Source organism: Leuciscus leuciscus, assembly GCF_965113295.1.
Source record: "Leuciscus leuciscus genome assembly, contig: SUPER_11_unloc_1, whole genome shotgun sequence".
Lineage (NCBI taxonomy): Eukaryota > Metazoa > Chordata > Actinopteri > Cypriniformes > Leuciscidae > Leuciscus > Leuciscus leuciscus.
The window spans coordinates 2167501-2185094 of record NW_028118546.1 but is presented as its reverse complement, the minus strand read 5'-3'; the positions used below and the strand labels follow the sequence as shown (position 1 = coordinate 2185094).

The following is a 17594-nucleotide window of genomic DNA, read 5'->3' as shown; positions in this document are numbered from 1 at the left end:
AGATTGCAGTCGATGAAGAACAGATTTGTTAAGTGAGGAGAAAAGTGAGTTACAATAATCAAATATATTATAACATTTCTAAAGACACTTATTTACTGTTGTGGTAATAAACAATTATGTGTTAAACTGCAAGCATGAAGTTTAAGGCAACGCAAATAATAGAAATAAATGATAAACATGAAAATGGTCTTGATATAAAAGCTTCAGGTCAGGGGCATTCAGTCCGTATACTGTACGCTGTGAATGCTCTGCAGACCCAAGCCATTTAAGAGAATGAGTTTGTGGACTCGCAAATTAATATTAACACTATAAATATGACTATAAATTCCCTTGTCGTATGAGGTGTAAAATAAACCTTACATAATAAAATTATGGTAATACTGTACATATGTTACTGTCCGTCATTTATTTATTTGCCATTCGACTTTTTTTTCCAAATAAGTGCCAGTTATAAATAAAATAAAATGAATACATTATTAGCTAACTGTGTGATTTGTGTATGTACATTTCTGAAATGCATAACTTGGACACAGTCACCTCTGATAACAGATCACTCTAAATTGTAATGTAGATGTGCATTTTCTGTAAAGCTGCTTTGAAACAATAAGTATTGTGAAAAGCACTATACAAATAAATGTGAAATTAATTGAAAAGTTATGGAGGGTTTTGGGTAAGTGTATCCACAACGCTGGTGTTATTATGCATCATCATCATTGTTTCGCGTTCTATGGAAGCATATGGGTAGCAATATTCAATTTGAAATGTAATATGCAAAATGGCAATTCATTTCTGTATTTCAATTTACGTTTTCCATTACATTTGTGCAACGTTTGGTTTAAAATTAAAATGATATTATATTATTTACATTTGCCATTTCATACACTAGTTTTAATATGTAAATTGAATACATTGTTTTACGGTGTGTACTTTACTCTTAACACCTTTTACCTATTTATTTATTATTCTCAGGTAAGGTAAAGAAAGTCAAATCTGACCTAAACCGTAAGCGTTCAAAAGGTACTTACAATTTGGTCAGAAGACTCCTCTGTGGTATGTTCTCATTAATAGTCTTCCAGCATCATAAGTCTCAGTAGGCAGATTTTGTAATCAATTAAATTTCTTTTAATTGGTTACTTTTCTTTTTATAATAAACAAAAATATAAAAGGCGAATACAACTTAATCGTTTAAGTATAAAATACAATAGTCATGTTTTGAAACAAAGGTGTAGTAAGCTCTGGGCTTCTTCTCTTCTGCTTGGGGTTTCTTGTCCTCAGCTCTGGGCTTCTAGGCGTCGGGGGCACTGGCGTATCAGTATCCCAAGAGGCAGTCCGTTCATCAGTCTTTTATACTCCTTGTTTACAACTGGCATTTGGTTGACACTCCTCCAAAGTTTCCCAGATCCTTCTCCAGTCAGGTGCAAGCGGTCCACCTCTTCATGTCCTTGAACTACAGTAAACTCAGCTAAGATGGCTGAGTTCATTTAAAGTTCTAGGAGTCTAGCGCACACACATAATCGCAATTTTCTGCTCCTCTTAACAGAGGTTGGCACAGTCACATATACATACATAACCAATTACTGTACATCTATGCCAAAACAATATAAGCCATCTTTTACAAACAAAATAAATAACAACATTGAATGCAATGCATTACACTGGCTAAATGTGTGTAACAAAAAGGCATCTATAATAAATAAGGAGGCAGGTAATTGCATTTTCTTGATATTATACAACAACATATTTTAACATATTTTAAGTTTGCAGTGGCTTCATAAATTAATGAAAAATATAAAAAAACAAAGTACACCTGATGCACATTTCTTTGTTCTTAATTTTCTAGAACTAGTTTAAGAATCTTGCTGTATTTATATGTAATTAATTAAGAGAAAGTACACCGCCATCTTATTCTGACGAAAGTGACTTGAACGCACTGCCGTCGTAAACACGACTTCCCAGGAGGACTTATAGACGATGACGTCACCGGGGGGGCCAACTTCACGCAGTGATTGACATGGTGGGAGGGGACGGTGCCAACTTCACACAAGGCTTGTTCGACTTCACACAGCTCTGCGCAGACCGATCGGCGGCTGACTCGAAGCAGTGCATGCCGGTTAGAAATTTTGTCCGACTTTATAAAGTGCCGACGCCACGTGACTGTGACATATGCCATCAAAGTACCGCGAGAGCGATTCGAGAGTAGCCGGAGAACTCAGCCAGTGCAGCTTCTCAAGAGCGGCTGCACGAGCTCTGATGACGACACAGCTGTTCCACGATTGGCCGGATTCACCGCCTGACAACGATCACGTGTGTTTCGTGTTTATTCGAACACCTTTAGTTCCTCTAAAGCTCACAAATCAGTTTTTTATAACAGTAAATACTCTTTTCATGTAGTTGCGATGTTATATGTTATAAACGAGCCGTTCGATGTAGGCGACTCCTGTCTGCCCCGCTGCCTGCTGTGAGTGTGTTTGCTTCGGTGCTGTAAGCTCCGTCTTAGCCTCGTATTTCCTTGTTTTGAACCATCATTTACTACAATTTCTAGTTGTTTATATTACTACTAAATACAGCTTACCCAACATCTCAGATTAACCTGACATCGCAAGCTTCCGTTACTACTAGCACAACACGCTAGTAATTCGCTAGCCTGTTAACGCGCCACCCGTGCGCTCAGCTATTTTTATTTATTTATTTTCTCTCGCGCCTTTGAGTTCATAAAAGCTCAGGTGAGTAAGAATCACTCAACAAACACGGTGAGTAATGTCTTGTCCTGTTATTATCATGCGTCGCGTCTGAATGCGTTGTTGTTTTTGGAGCTCTATCGATTTGATTTATAATTCTTGATTTTTCTCTTTAAACTCGCTTACAACGAACATTTTCTGCTTTTCCTCACTGAGAAGCACTACTGCTCAAACCTCATAGTTACAACGCGGACTGTTGAGCAGACGCGTCTCAAGCCTATTAGTGATCCAACGCTGGATACTCTTAAAGGTTACGTCCGTGGATCACGGCTGAACGCGTCTTCTCCACACTCACTTATAAACAAATTTTTAATTTATTTTTTCGCCTATCGTGCGTCAACTCTACACCCCTACCACTAAAAAAACCTAAAAAACCTCATAGCTACAACGCGGACTGTTGAGCAGAGCGTCTCAAGCCTATTAGTGATCCAACGCTGGATACTCTTAAAGGTACGTCCGTGGATCACGGCTGAACGCGTCTTCTCCACACTCACTTACAAACAAACATTTTTTTTTTCGCCTATCGTGCGTCTACTCTACACCCCTACCACTAAAAATAAAAAAAAATAAAAAAAAATAAAATAAAAAAAAAATATTAAAAAAATAAAATAAACGGATTATATCCAAGACTTCAGTCATAAATTAGTATTAATATTGATAGCATCACTGTAGCTTCGTTGCTAACTCACTGTCCATCTGTTAAAATGGCGAATATATCAGATGTAAGTAGTCTACCGTTTGGTGCAGGTGAGGACACATTTGAGCTGCACGCACTGCAGTCTGAGCTGGAAGCTGTTGAGAAACAGATCCACAACCTTTTATTGAGACAGGCCGAGCTGAGAGACCGGTGTTTGGCTCTTGAAACATCACGCGCCGATGCACACAAATCAGTGTTTAACGTTACTAACCCGCTGACTCCGACCGCGTCTACTGCGTGCGTTCCTCAGCATCGGTCGCAATCAGCCATGGTCTCGTTCACTCCGGCTCCAACACGCCATCACGAAGCCTGGGTGGTTCCGCAGCGGAAGACGCGAGTCAGGTTTAGACCAAGACTTTCTCCGACCCTCCCGGTTTTCGAGTTATCCACACAAAACCGCTTCTCCCCTCTACGCGATGCTGTGATCATCGGCGATTCCATCGTTCGGCACGTACACGCTACGTTAGGTAAAAGTAAGGTGCAAAGTCACTGCTTTCCTGGTGCTCGTGTTTCTGAAATCGCTGCTCGCTAGGGTTGGGTACCGAAACCCGGTTCCAATAGGGAACCGGTTCCGACGTAAACGGTAGTAACCAGACCGAATAAGAACGAAACTTTCGGTGCCTGATTTCGGTGCCTGACTTTTTTCACCGCCCCCTATAAAACATCTCGCGGCACGAATGATCCAATAACAAAACATCTCCAGTTAACCAGCAGAGCATTCATTTCGTTCGTTTGTTAAATAAGAGACGATCTAGCGCTGAAAATTATTTTCTCTTGTGGCTCACGCACACCGCACTCGTCTCGGACGCGCGCTTCAATACGTTGCAGAGATCGATCTATGCTTGGAGAGTTTGTGTGTGCGTGCTCGCGTCTCAGATGAGTATGTGCGCGAGTTTGTGTGTGTGTGTGTGTGTGTGTGTGTGTGCTCGCGTCTCAGATGAGCATGTGCGCGAGTTTGTGTGTGTGTGTGTGTGTGTGTGTGTGTGTGTGTGTGTGTGTGTGTGCTCGCGTCTCAGATGAGTATGTGCGCGAGTTTGTGTTTGTGTGTTTGTGTGTGTGTGTGTGCTCGCGTCTCAGATGAGTATGTGTGCGGTTTGTGTGTGTGTGCGTGAGCGACTTTAGATGTGACGTTGTGCATTTCATATAGTTGGAGCATTCAGCAGTATACATGCATGTGTGACTACTTAGTATATGTGTATGCAAGCGTTTTATGTGTGCGTGAATGAAGTTCGATTTAAGCCCTAGACGGCGCCTCATATCTATTCGTTCTGGTGAAATCACAACATATAATGCACACAAAGTGTCCCTGCTTGATATACAACCACTGATGAGCATTATCGGTTTAAAAAAACTACGCATGCGGATTAGAACCCAAAACCTCTGACATTCTTGACTAAAGTTCAAGTTCAGCTGCAGTGTTCCTCTTCGGGTAAGTCTAGTATTTTAATACCAACTGCAAATCTTGCATATCAAGTATGAAGTAGCCTATATCAAGTATATTTATATGAGGCTATACTTTGTGTGTTAAATATTTCTGCTCAGTGTCAGATATTTCTCTGTTTTGTAAAAGTCTATAATATATAATATGTAATATAATTGATATATAATATATATATAATATATATAAATAATATTAGAAGACAAAATTTTTATCTTAACTTAAGTGTTTTCGGCTACATCAGCACAATTTTTAATTTAATCAGAAATCAGAAAAAAAAATTCAGAAAACACACACAGATATAATTTTTTTGATAAAGTGTGTGTAGTTTCGTTTTCTTAAGTACCGGTTTAAGAACCGTTTAAGCACCGGAACCGTTTGAAAAATACCGAGTAGGTACTGGTATCGGATAAAACCCAACCAATACCCAACCCTACTGCTCGCGTTCCCGAGATCCTGAACGGTGACGAGCGCGTCGGAACTGTGGTCCTGCACGCGGGAGTGAACGACATCAGGCTGCGCCAGACGGAGATTCTGAAGAAAGACTTCAGGAATCTAATCGATACGGTACGCAGCACATCGCCTGAAACAACGATCATTGTGTCAGGACCGCTTCCCACGTACCGACTAGGCCATGAAAAGTTCAGCAGATTATTTGCGCTAAATGAATGGTTAATGTCATGGTGCAATGAGCAGAAACTGCTCTTTGTAAATAATTGGAATCTGTTTTGGGAGCGTCCTAGGCTTTTCCGTGCTGATGGCTTACACCCAAGCAGATTCGGAGCGGATCTTCTGTCAGATAACATCTCCAAAATGTTAAATACCCTTTGACTAGTAACCAAAAGTCCAAATCATAGTCTCTGCTGCACCAATTTAACTGATATAAATACTAGTGTAGAACATTGCATAGAAACCGTGTCTATTCCTCGTTTAGTGAGATCAAATAATAAATCTACTGCAGGATCTAGGAAAAATCTAATTGTTATTAAAACAGAAAATGTTGCTATTAGTAAACAAAAACTATTTCTAAAGCTAGGTCTTCTAAACATTAGATCACTCACACCTAAGGCAGTTATTGTAAATGAAATAGTCACAGATAATAGCTTCGATGTACTTTGCCTTACTGAAACCTGGCTTAAACCAAATGATTATTTCGGTATTAATGAGTCTACTCCTCCTGGATACTGTTATAAGCATGAGCCCCGTCTGATTGGTCGTGGCGGAGGTGTTGCAACCATTTATAGAGATATTCTAAATGTTACTCAGAAAACGGGTTATAAGTTTATTTCATTTGAAGTACTTGTACTAAATGTTACGCTCTTAGATGTTAGAAAAACATCCCTATTATCTCTAGCCTTGGCTACCGTATATAGACCGCCAGGGCCTTACGCTGATTTCCTAAAAGAGTTTGCAGATTTTCTCTCAGACCTATTAGTCAATGTCGATAAAGCATTAATTGTTGGAGATTTTAACATACACGTAGATAATCCAAATGATGCGTTAGGAGCTGCGTTTACAGATTTATTAAATTCATTTGGGGTCAAGCAAAACGTCACCGGACCAACACATCGTCTTAATCATACACTCGATTTAATTATATCACATGGAACCGATCCAACCGATATAGATATCATTCCACAAAGTGATGAAGTCACTGATCACTACATGGTAACTTGCATATTACGTACTGCTGTAATATGTCATGCGGCGTCGCGTTATCAACCAGGCAGAACAATCCTCCCATCCACCATAGATAATTTCTCAAATTGCTTATCTAATCTGTCTCAGCTGCTGCCTGAACCCAAACAAACAGATGAACTAGAAGAACTAACTAGCACTATGAGCACCATTCTCTCTAGAACATTGGATGTGGTTGCACCTATTAAATTAAAAAAGGTCAGAGAGAAAAATAAAGCACCATGGTACAATAATACTACGCATGTTTTAAAGAGAGAAACCCGTATTTTAGAGCGTAAATGGAAACAAACTAATTTAGAGGTCTTTAGAATCGCGTGGAAAGACAGTGTGTCACGTTATAAAAAGGCCCTAAAAGCGGCCAGGGCTGAGCACCTCCGCAAACTAATAGAAAACAACCAAAACAATCCAAGGTTTCTATTTAACACCGTGGCTAGACTAACAAATAAACAGACGTCACCCGAACAAAATATCCCGTTACAGTTCAGTAGTAATGATTTCATGAACTTCTTCACTGAGAAAATAGAAAGCATCAGAAACACAATTGTAAACGTTCAATCTTCAATCGCGCCTTATAATTCAGCTTCAATTATCACCCCGCAAGAACAATTACAGTGCTTTACAACTATAGAAAAAAAAGAGTTAAATAAACTTATCACTTCATCTAAAACAACAACATGTTTATTAGATCCTATACCAACTAAACTACTGAAAGAAGTGTTACCTGTAGTGGAAGAGCCTCTCCTCAATATTATTAACTCGTCTTTATCTTTAGGTCATGTTCCAAGAACATTTAAACTGGCAGTTATAAAACCTCTCATTAAGAAACCACAATTAGATCATAATAATCTAGCAAATTATAGACCCATTTCAAATCTTCCATTTATGTCTAAAATATTAGAAAAAGTGGTGTCCGCTCAACTAGGCTCTTTCTTGCAACAAAATGATATCTATGAAAAGTTTCAGTCTGGATTCAGACCGCATCATAGCACTGAAACTGCGCTCGTTAAAATCACAAATGATTTACTTTTAGCTTCTGACCAAGGCTGTATCTCAATACTAGTTTTACTTGATCTTAGTGCTGCGTTCGATACTATAGATCATACATTACTCTTAGATCGACTACAAAATTATACTGGTGTTCAAGGACAAGCATTAAGCTGGTTCAAATCATACCTATCTGACCGCTACCATTTTGTCTATTTAAATGGAGAAAAATCGATCATAACTCCAGTAAACTATGGAGTGCCGCAGGGATCTGTATTAGGCCCTCTGTTATTTTCCATATATATGATGCCACTTGGAAATATTATAAGGAAACATGGAATTAGTTTCCATTGTTATGCTGATGACACTCAAATATATATTTCATCACGGCCGGATGAAAACGCTAAATTTTCCAAATTGACAGAGTGTGTTAAAGATATAAAAGATTGGATGACGCGTAATTTTCTTTTATTAAATCCAGACAAGACAGAGGTAATACTTATCGGTTCAAAAAACCGCCCACAAAACCTCGCACAATACAACTTTAACATCATAGGATGTCCTGTTACTTTATCCTCTACAGTAAAAGACCTGGGTGTTATACTCGATTGCAACCTGTCTTTTGAAAATCATATTTCTTATGTTACAAAAACAGCCTTTTTCCACCTTAGAAACATTGCTAAGCTACGTAATATGCTATCAGTTTCTGATGCAGAAAAGTTAGTTCATGCATTCATGACCTCGAGACTGGATTACTGTAATGTTTTATTAGCTGGTTGTCCTGCATCCTCAATAAACAAGCTACAGTTAGTCCAAAATGCCGCCGCTAGAGTTCTTATGAAATCAAGAAAATATGATCATATAACACCGATTTTATCATCACTACATTGGTTACCTATAAAGCTCCGTATTAATTATAAGATATTGCTACTGACTTACAAAGCCCTAAACGGCTTAGCTCCAGTCTATTTAACGGATCTTCTATCACCCTATAATCCATCGCGCTCTTTAAGATCACTAAATTCAAGGCTTTTGGTCATACCTAGGATATCCAGAACCACCAAAGGAGGGAGAGCATTTTCACATTTGGCTCCAAAACTCTGGAATAGTCTTCCTGATACTGTTCGTTGCTCAGACTCGCTCTCCCAGTTTAAAACTAGATTAAAGTCGCATCTCTTCAGCCAGGCATTCATATAATCCTACAGTTCAAACTACAATCCGGCCTCTAGCTCATAAATGCCAGAGGAGAACTGGCCCCCGACTGAGCCTGGGTTCTCGCAAGGTTTTTTTCTCCATTAGGTCACCTGATGGAGTTTTAGGACACCATTAGGTCACTTGATGGAGTTTTTCGGTTCCTTGCCACTGTTGCCTTTGGCATGCTCAGTTGGGGATATTTTGGGGATATTTAATTTAATTTTATCAATCGATAAATTCCTCTTGAAACAAACTTTGTTGTATTATTTTAATTTAATACTGTGAAGCTGCTTTGATACAATCTGTATTGTGAAAAGCGCTATACAAATAAACTTGACTTGACTTGACTTGACTTATATTGTGTCATGTTTATCAAATTAAAACTGATTAAAAAACGTAGACTCCACTTCATTGATAGAAGTTTATGTTGAACTTTATTCTTGTTCAAACAGACGCTGTATGAAGCAGTACATAAAGTATTGAATGAAAATGTCTCTGAAACATCTGTGTATTATTTGGCAAATATTGAATTTATTTCACTTCAGCTGTGGTAAAGTATGCAAACACCACGTGAGCGGTCACTACGGGAACCAGAAAGTGTCCGACTTCACGTGTCCATTTGCAGCTCCTCTCCGCCTGCACTCGACTACTCTCAAGAAGTCCTCTCTGCAGCCTGTAGCACGATGACGTAGCTGGATCAGATCCAACATGTACTGGACGCTGTTACGCGCATGCGCGGTGGTGTGTTTAGTGACGTCATATATGCATGCGCACTAGAAGAGAGTTGATCAGTGATGTGATCAGTTTGTATTTTAAACTTAAATTCAGTGGGGTTTTTTTAAAAAAAAATTTATGTGCGTACATGTCCTGCAGACACTGAACAGCAAATTAAGAGGAACCTTATGTACAGATCACTGTGGAAAAATGAGCCATTAAAGAAGGAACTCTTACCAGACAAAATATCTTTATGCACTTTTTTTTTTTTTTTTGACATCTGACAAGATTTATTTTCTTGATGCTGTTATTATTTTAGCATTTTCTCTTGAATGTGTACTGGTATGTTAAGTTGTTTACAGACCATATTGTATTATAGCTTTAGGATTAACATTACAGAGACAATTACTTGACTCATTTTTGCTTCCACTCAACAGCAAATATGTCCTGAATAAAATAAAATGGCTTAATTTTAAAATGTTCTGTATACACGCATTAAAAATAATAATAATACTTGCGGTGACCACATGCTATTAATCCATCAAATTTAGGTTTAAAATCATGTGATTTAAAATGTTGTAAAATTAACTATTTTGCATGTATGTAGAGAGAAACTAGGATAACTTAAGCATCACATTTATGTAAATAATTATTCATCAATAATTACTTATTACTATTTATCAGTACTACTACTACACAGGTTAGAACATCATCTCAATACAATATTGAGCATACTAATACCCTCAAAATTAATTGGTTAAAATTTTGTTTGAAAAAACCTTCTTTGTGGAATTTTATTCCTAATTTTATTTTTGACCGACTTGGGGGTCTTTCTTTTTTACTAATGTGTGATTATAAAATTGACAAATTGCCAGTGAAACTTTCTGCCTTTCATGCTCAAGCTTTATTGGCTTGGAAACTGATCTACAAGCACAACTTCTCTCTGCACCGTTTTCTTATTTGGAATAACCGTTGTATTTTGTATAAACACAAAAGTGTTTTTTTAAAAGCTGGTTTGAAAAGGGTATTGTTTTAGTTTGTCATTTGTTTAACTCTCAAGGATACCTTATGACGTATGACGAGTTTCTTCTGCACTTTAATTTTCCTGGCTCCCAAGGAATTTGCTCTTGTATTTTCTACAATCAATTCTGGTATAATTTCCTTATGTAGAAGTGTGTTGTCATCAGTTGATAGGCTCATAATTAACCCAGCTGACACAGTATGTGGCAAAATTTGTTTTTTACAGAACAAAAACAATAACCAATCTATTTGTTCTCTATTTTTAAAGGAGGTTGTCACCAAATCTTGCTCTATTGCTTATTGGACTAAATGTGTTAATGACCTTGATTGGGAAAGTGTCTGGTTATTACCTCATAAGTTTTTGGTTACAAACAAGGTGAAAGAAATCTTTCAAGATATTGCACAAATTCTACCCTGTCAAACATTTCCTTAGTAAGTTTAAGACATTGATGTAAGTTGCTCGTTTTGCTCTTTGCACTTGGAAACAGTTCCCCACATTTTCTGGCATTGTAGTCGTGTGAAAAAGTTATGGTATGAAGTGTCTGTTTATTAAGGAAAAGGTACTCTCTAATTTAGTTTTGCATTTTGAAAATGTAATTTTTGGATATTCAAAGTATGATAACAGTGTGATTAAGGAGGCTTTTGTAATTAATCTGTTAATTTTATTAGTCAAATTTCACATCCATAAGTGTAAGTTTTCTAACAAAAAGCCCCTTTTCTCAGTATTCCTTAAAGAATTTGAAAATTACTTTTCTACTATTCATTCTAGTACTAATGGAAAAGCTATTAAGACTGTCACAAAACATATTAAATAAATTATTTACAAAATATCCTCCAACGTTTTGCAACACTTTGCAGTTTGAATGATGTCTTGTATGAACATGACGGAGTATGTTTTTATGTTTCCACTTTTCGATCGCGCCCGCGCCTCACACACACACCACACACACACATACAACATATTCCAGCATTGTAATCTTGCAGCCTGTTCATTATAGCCGTAATAAAAAATTATTATAAAATAGTCAACCTAACATATAAAAAATTTCACTGCTCTGCAGGGGCGATTCCAGGATTTTATAAATGGGGGGGCACAGGGGGGACCAAGAACCAGTCAGGGGGGGGCAATCAGAAAATTCAACTGAAAATAAATACTGGTTTAGAAAATATTAAGCACGATTTCCAAAATCTTGTGCAATGCCACGTGCTCTAATATAGATGGTATTTTGCATGGATTAGACAACACAGTTCTGTTCCAATAAATACAAAATAAAAATCACAGACATTATTTAGTCATTTAACATTATTTTATTTACTTTACTTTTTACATTACTTTATTTTCAACACAAAAATGAAGTGTGTGTGTGTGTAAACATTCTCAGCATGAAATGTGTCTGTTCCTGTGGGTTAACTGCACCATCACATGTATTATGCTCTGCTCTGTATTCTGCGTTTTTTTTTTTTTTTTTTTTTTTTTTTTTTTTTTTTTGGCTACCAAATAGTTTGATAAACTCATCCATGTCCAGGGACTTGGCTCTCCGTGACTCTACACTGAGCACTCCCAGGTCATATATAATTTAGTGTGTACATACGTAAACACTGACGTGTTGTGGTGTCTCTTTCCTCCTGTTTTAAAAACGCGCAACTGTGCTCGCTAATCAAACAGTGATTGACAGCACTCTGGTCCAATGGTGCGGTGGGCATTTTCAGGTTGACAGTAAATCTAGCCCAATGAGATTGGAGGGGGGGCACCAGGGGGGGCCAATCATATTCCAGGGGGGGGCGGTGCCACCCCGTGCCCCCCCTCTAGACACGCCCCTGCTGCTCTGTTTAAATTGTCTGCAGTATAATTCGTACATTCACAGTAAGCACCGCTCCACAGTCATATTCCATATTCACACAGTGATTGACAGGAAGGAGGCGGGGCCAACTTCACACAGTGATTGACAGGGTGGAATGCATTTTCAATTTGCACAATGAATTTTGCTTCATTCATTGCGGGACATTTAATGAAAATGCAATTGCAAGTGTCTTAACTGTGGGTGTAAATTCAATTAAGAAAAATAACATTTGAATGATCATTTTGCTACATTATTTGTTTGAACATGTTAAACATATCTAATCATTTCTGTAATACATTTTAATTTTACTTTTGCAACTTATAAAGCATTAAAATGTTCAATTTACATATTAAAACTAGTGTATGAACTAATGGCAAATAAAATAAAACTAATGGCAAATGTAAATTATATAATTGAATTTTCATTTTCATTTTGCACCAAAAGTTGCACAAATGTAATGGAAAATGTAAATTTGAATACAGAAATGCATTGCCATTTTACATATTGCATTGTCATTTTGCATATTACATTTCAAATTGAATATTGCTACCCATAAGCTTCCATAGCATTCTCATTGGTTTGCTGGCATTTGGGGGGTTTCATGCGAAAGGAAAGCTGACTGTGAATAGAGCTACAGGGATGACAGCAAACCTGGAAGACTAATTCGCCACTGGTTGCCTCTAATTTATGGAAGCTTGTTTCCGCCACGAAATAAAACAATTTAAAAGATAATTGTGACTTTTTATCTCACAATTCTGACTGTTTTTCCCCTCAGAATTGCAAGGTACAAACTCGCAATTCTGACTTTTTATGTCACGCAATTGTGAGTTTGGCCCTGTCACAAACGGCACCCTAAACACTCGCGGTCTTCCTCTGAGTCCACACTTTCCTGACGTAACGCCGCTTTGACTGTCGGGAACAAGTCTGATGCGGAGCTCGCTTCAGTGCGCATTTAGAGCACATATCGACCGCAGAGGGGCGCTCGTGAGTACCCTTCTGAAACCTAACATTACTAAATAGGACACCCTACGGTCTCATGGACTTAAAGGGCACGCAGAAGCCATTGTAAGTCTACAAGACTGAAAGTGCATATGAAGTGTGCCATTTAGGACAGGGCCTTTATATCTCGGTGAGTGGACTCTGACAAAATGAAACACCTCTGATTGGCCACTGCGTTCAATAGACCAACAAACATGACTGTGATTGGCTACATTTCTCACCGCTGTAAAAACATTTGACGTTCTCCAGAGCTCAAACACAAAAACACACTTGAGAGTTTGCCAGTATGATATTATTACAGCATCAACTGAGGATGATCTTGCATTCGTTTGAGAGTGCTTATATTTAAATTTGACTTTGTGATGTTTTTTACCATTTTTTTATTTAACAAACTATTTGTGATCAAGCATTAATTGACGGACCCCCTGCAGTACGGCTGCGGACCCTTGTGTTAAACTGATCTGATCTGAACTGAGAGAGTGAAGAGTGTGTCATTGTTCTCTACAGGTTGAATTATTGTGGAGTCACAGATGAAGGTTGTTCTGCTCTGGCTTCAGCTCTGAGATCAAACCCCTCACACCTGAGATATCTGTATCTGTCTGGGAATAAACTAGGAGATTCAGTTCATCTGCTCTCTGCTGTACTGGAGGATCCTCACTGTAAACTGGAGAAACTGTGGTAAGATGAACTCTCTGATAAACACATATTTTGTCCTTGGTAAATATATTCTTTATTAGTAATTTAATAGTTTTTAACTTTTTTACTCAGTGATCACCAACTTTGCTTGTTAAACTCTAGCTTGTTTTCGGGTCTGAAGAAGGAGTCCAACCAAACAATTACACATCCACACAACACAGATGAGAGACAAATGAATACATTTCATTGAGAGCTCATTTTCTGTACAATTATAGTTTGACCAGGAAAACCAAAACCAGTATTTTATGTGTGATTCATAGACACTCAGTTAAACAATAAATTACAAGTGATACTTACTTCAGTCCAAATGCACATTAAATAAATATTCAGTTAAATCAGTGAACATCACAGGTGAGCCAATGCTTGATTAAACATGCTAATCCTAAAACATAAATGTTCTCCCCAGTATATACAGTACTGTGCAAAAGTCTTAGGCATGTTAATATCCCCCTCCCCCCTCCCCCCCCAAAAATAATTTTAAGTCAGTTATTTATATATTTTGCTGTAATGTGTGTCAGTAGGAAATATCAACATGTATTGTACAAACATTCTTTTTGCCATTAATTGTAATAATCCAGTGAGATTTGTGTATTCACAAGGAATCTGACAACAGCCGGTATGATCTGATCTCACCATCATCGAGTCCGTCTGTGATTACATGAAGAAACAGAAAAATGATTAACATGCCTAAGACTTTTGCACAGTACTATATGTAAGGGTTAATACCCGACGAGGTGTCCATTGTCAGGTATTAATGGACGACGGCGAGGCGTGAACCGTCCGACGCGCAGCGAAGTCCATTAATACCTGACAATGGACACCTCGAAGGGCATTAACCCGCTTATACCATGGTCACTTGCCAAATAACACATTTTTAAAACATTAGTTTATATTTTAATTAGTTTTACAATCGAAATCTAAAGTTTTTACAAACAATAACTTGGTTTCCCTGGTTACGCCTGACGGTTTATTTAGCAACCGGAGATATTTATAGTCCGCTCAGCTCGTAGAACCCTTCAGTTTACTGCCTGTTGCTATGGTTACTCACAGCTGATGTAGCCAACGCATTTATTTATTAATTTCGAACGGTAAACAGTCAGTTTCACCAGAACTCCTTTACTAGGTGTCCTCTATCACTTTTTAATGGACACCCTGCTGCCAATCAGAATCGAGTATTCACCCAGACCATGGTATAAAGTATATATATATAATTACTCCACATCACAAACAAGACAAAACATTACACAAATACACAAAGTATAAATGTTATATTAAAACAACAGTGTTTTTGAACTGACAGAGTTACAACACCCACAGACTTCCATAGGAATCGAGGAATGCGGAAGTAACGTCAAAGTTTTTTATTGCAGTAAATATCATTACAATAAGGCAAAACAAAACTATAATAAATGACCTAAAAAACAGAGCACAATATAAAAAGGAAAAAGAAATGGGAAAAATATCAGGGACAAAAAGACTTCAGGTTCTTCTCATAATTGAAACTTCTTTAATAAATGAAAGAGCACTGAAAAAGTGTGTAGGATTTAAATGATTGAATCATGCACATCAGCTCCACATGAACCAATTAAGTTCAACAAAGATAATTTGTTCACATAATGTCAACATCGTGGAATCAAGTCATTTCCAAGTAACCCAATGAAGAAGTTTTAAAGTGATTTTAATATGGTTCCCTAACTGGATTAATTCATTCAATTTCTTATATTTGTGTCACATGACTGAGTTATAAGATTGTATTAGATTGCTACAAAACTATTAATTAGCAATAGCATATATTAGCATGCTAAATGCTAAGCATGAAATCTAATTGTAATATAAGTAATAAAAATATTAGAAAAAAAATATTATTTTAAATGGCCATTAATGGATCATAATTATTGGACAAATATTTAGAAACAAAAATATCTTCAAATATGAAATTAATATTATTGAACTAAAATATAGTACATTTAATTGATAAAGTTACACTTCAGGTGTTATTAATGTTATCTCTTTATCACTCCATAGTTACAGCACTGCATGGCATTTGTCCCTCAGTTTCTCCTGAAGTTCATGGAGAACCGGCATCCTTTATAAAGCAGTGTAGAATATAGAGGCATTGCTTGTCACTACATTCAAATCACATCACACACTGCAATCTTTAATAAAATGGTCATTTTACACACTGTTTACACAGCGTCATTGTTCTCTACAGGTTGAAATATTGTGGAGTCACAGATGAAGATTGTTTGAGGAAGATCTTGCATTCGTTTGAGAGTGCTTATATTTAAATTTGACTTTGTGATGTTTTTTACCCATGTTTAAATTTTTTTACAAAAAATTATTTGTGATCAAGCATTTAAGTCCCTGTAAAGTCAAAATTAAGTATGTGTTCTGAGTTTGTCACACCACAGAAAAATGTGTTATTAGCCACCCAGACAAATTTCAATGATAAAAAAGCCGGCAAGTACATAAAATAAACTATCAAAATCTTGAAAAAATGAGCAGTTGTCTCTGCTCTCAAACGCTGGGGGCGTGTCCGCTGGCTGTGCTGAAACCACGCCCACTCGCAGGAAAGCTGCCGTCGCCACACTCAGCTGTCACCGCTACAGCCGGAATGGATGCTCCTAGCAGCTTAATTGGTTTTACAAAGCCATACATGTTCGAGCCTGGACTACCTACTATAATTATAACATAAGCACACAAGGCAACTTACACTCATTGGTGGGCACGCACTGCTGATGATGGCACCAGTTGTCGCAGGGCCGGCCCGAGGCATAAGCGAACTAAGCGGCTGCTTGGGGCCCCCTCGCCACCAGGGGGCCCCCAATCGAGTTTTTATTTATTTATTTATTTATTTTTTTTTTTTTATTTTTTTTTATTTATTTATTTATTTATTTTACATATTAATTAACTTAAACAAGTGACATAAATGAATGAAAGGATTAATAATTCAAGACAAGAAAATTCTGATTTCATGATCAATATACCTGCCTACAACTGCTGCTGTGTCTGCCAGTGTTTGAGTCATGCGCATAACCTCGCGTGCATAGACAATTCGTGCGCAAAGTCATGGTAATGTTAAGCCATGTCACAAAAATTTGATTTGATCAATGTTTTATCCTTTAAATGTAATAATATTCAGAACAGAACAAGAATAAAAAAATAACTATAAACAAGCCAAAACGAAATAATTTAAAGCGAAAGTGAAAATAAGCGGCGTTGTGCTCGCGTATCTCTCTCATTAGAATCTAAATGTTTCAACATTCGCGATGGATTTGGATGGTAAACTATTCTTTATCATAGGCTTTTTGCTTCACTCACGTTCCAATGTCGGCGGAAAAAAATCATCCTCTTCACACGCGCAAAAATGTGCTTGGAAACATCACAGTGGAAGATTACAAAGCTGGAATATGTTGTGTGTGTGTGTGTGTGTGTGTGAGTCGCGGGCACGATCGAACAGTGGAAACATAAAAACATACTCCGTCATGTTCATACAAGACATCATTCAAACTGCAAAGTGTTGCAAACGTTGGAGGATATTTTGCAAATAATTTTTTTTATATGTTTTGTGACAC

General features: G+C 37.4%; 1 protein-coding gene across 1 annotated transcript in view; it reads left to right on the top strand.

Moving 5' to 3' along the window:
* The window catches only part of LOC309510014 (NACHT, LRR and PYD domains-containing protein 12-like), a 49992-nt gene that overhangs the window by 24522 nt on the left and 7876 nt on the right, over positions 1 to 17594 (top strand). The window contains exon 9 of the mRNA XM_082191150.1: positions 13831 to 14001. Within this exon, the coding sequence (XP_082047276.1) occupies positions 13831 to 14001 (171 nt within the window). The remainder of the gene's footprint in view (positions 1 to 13830; positions 14002 to 17594) is intronic.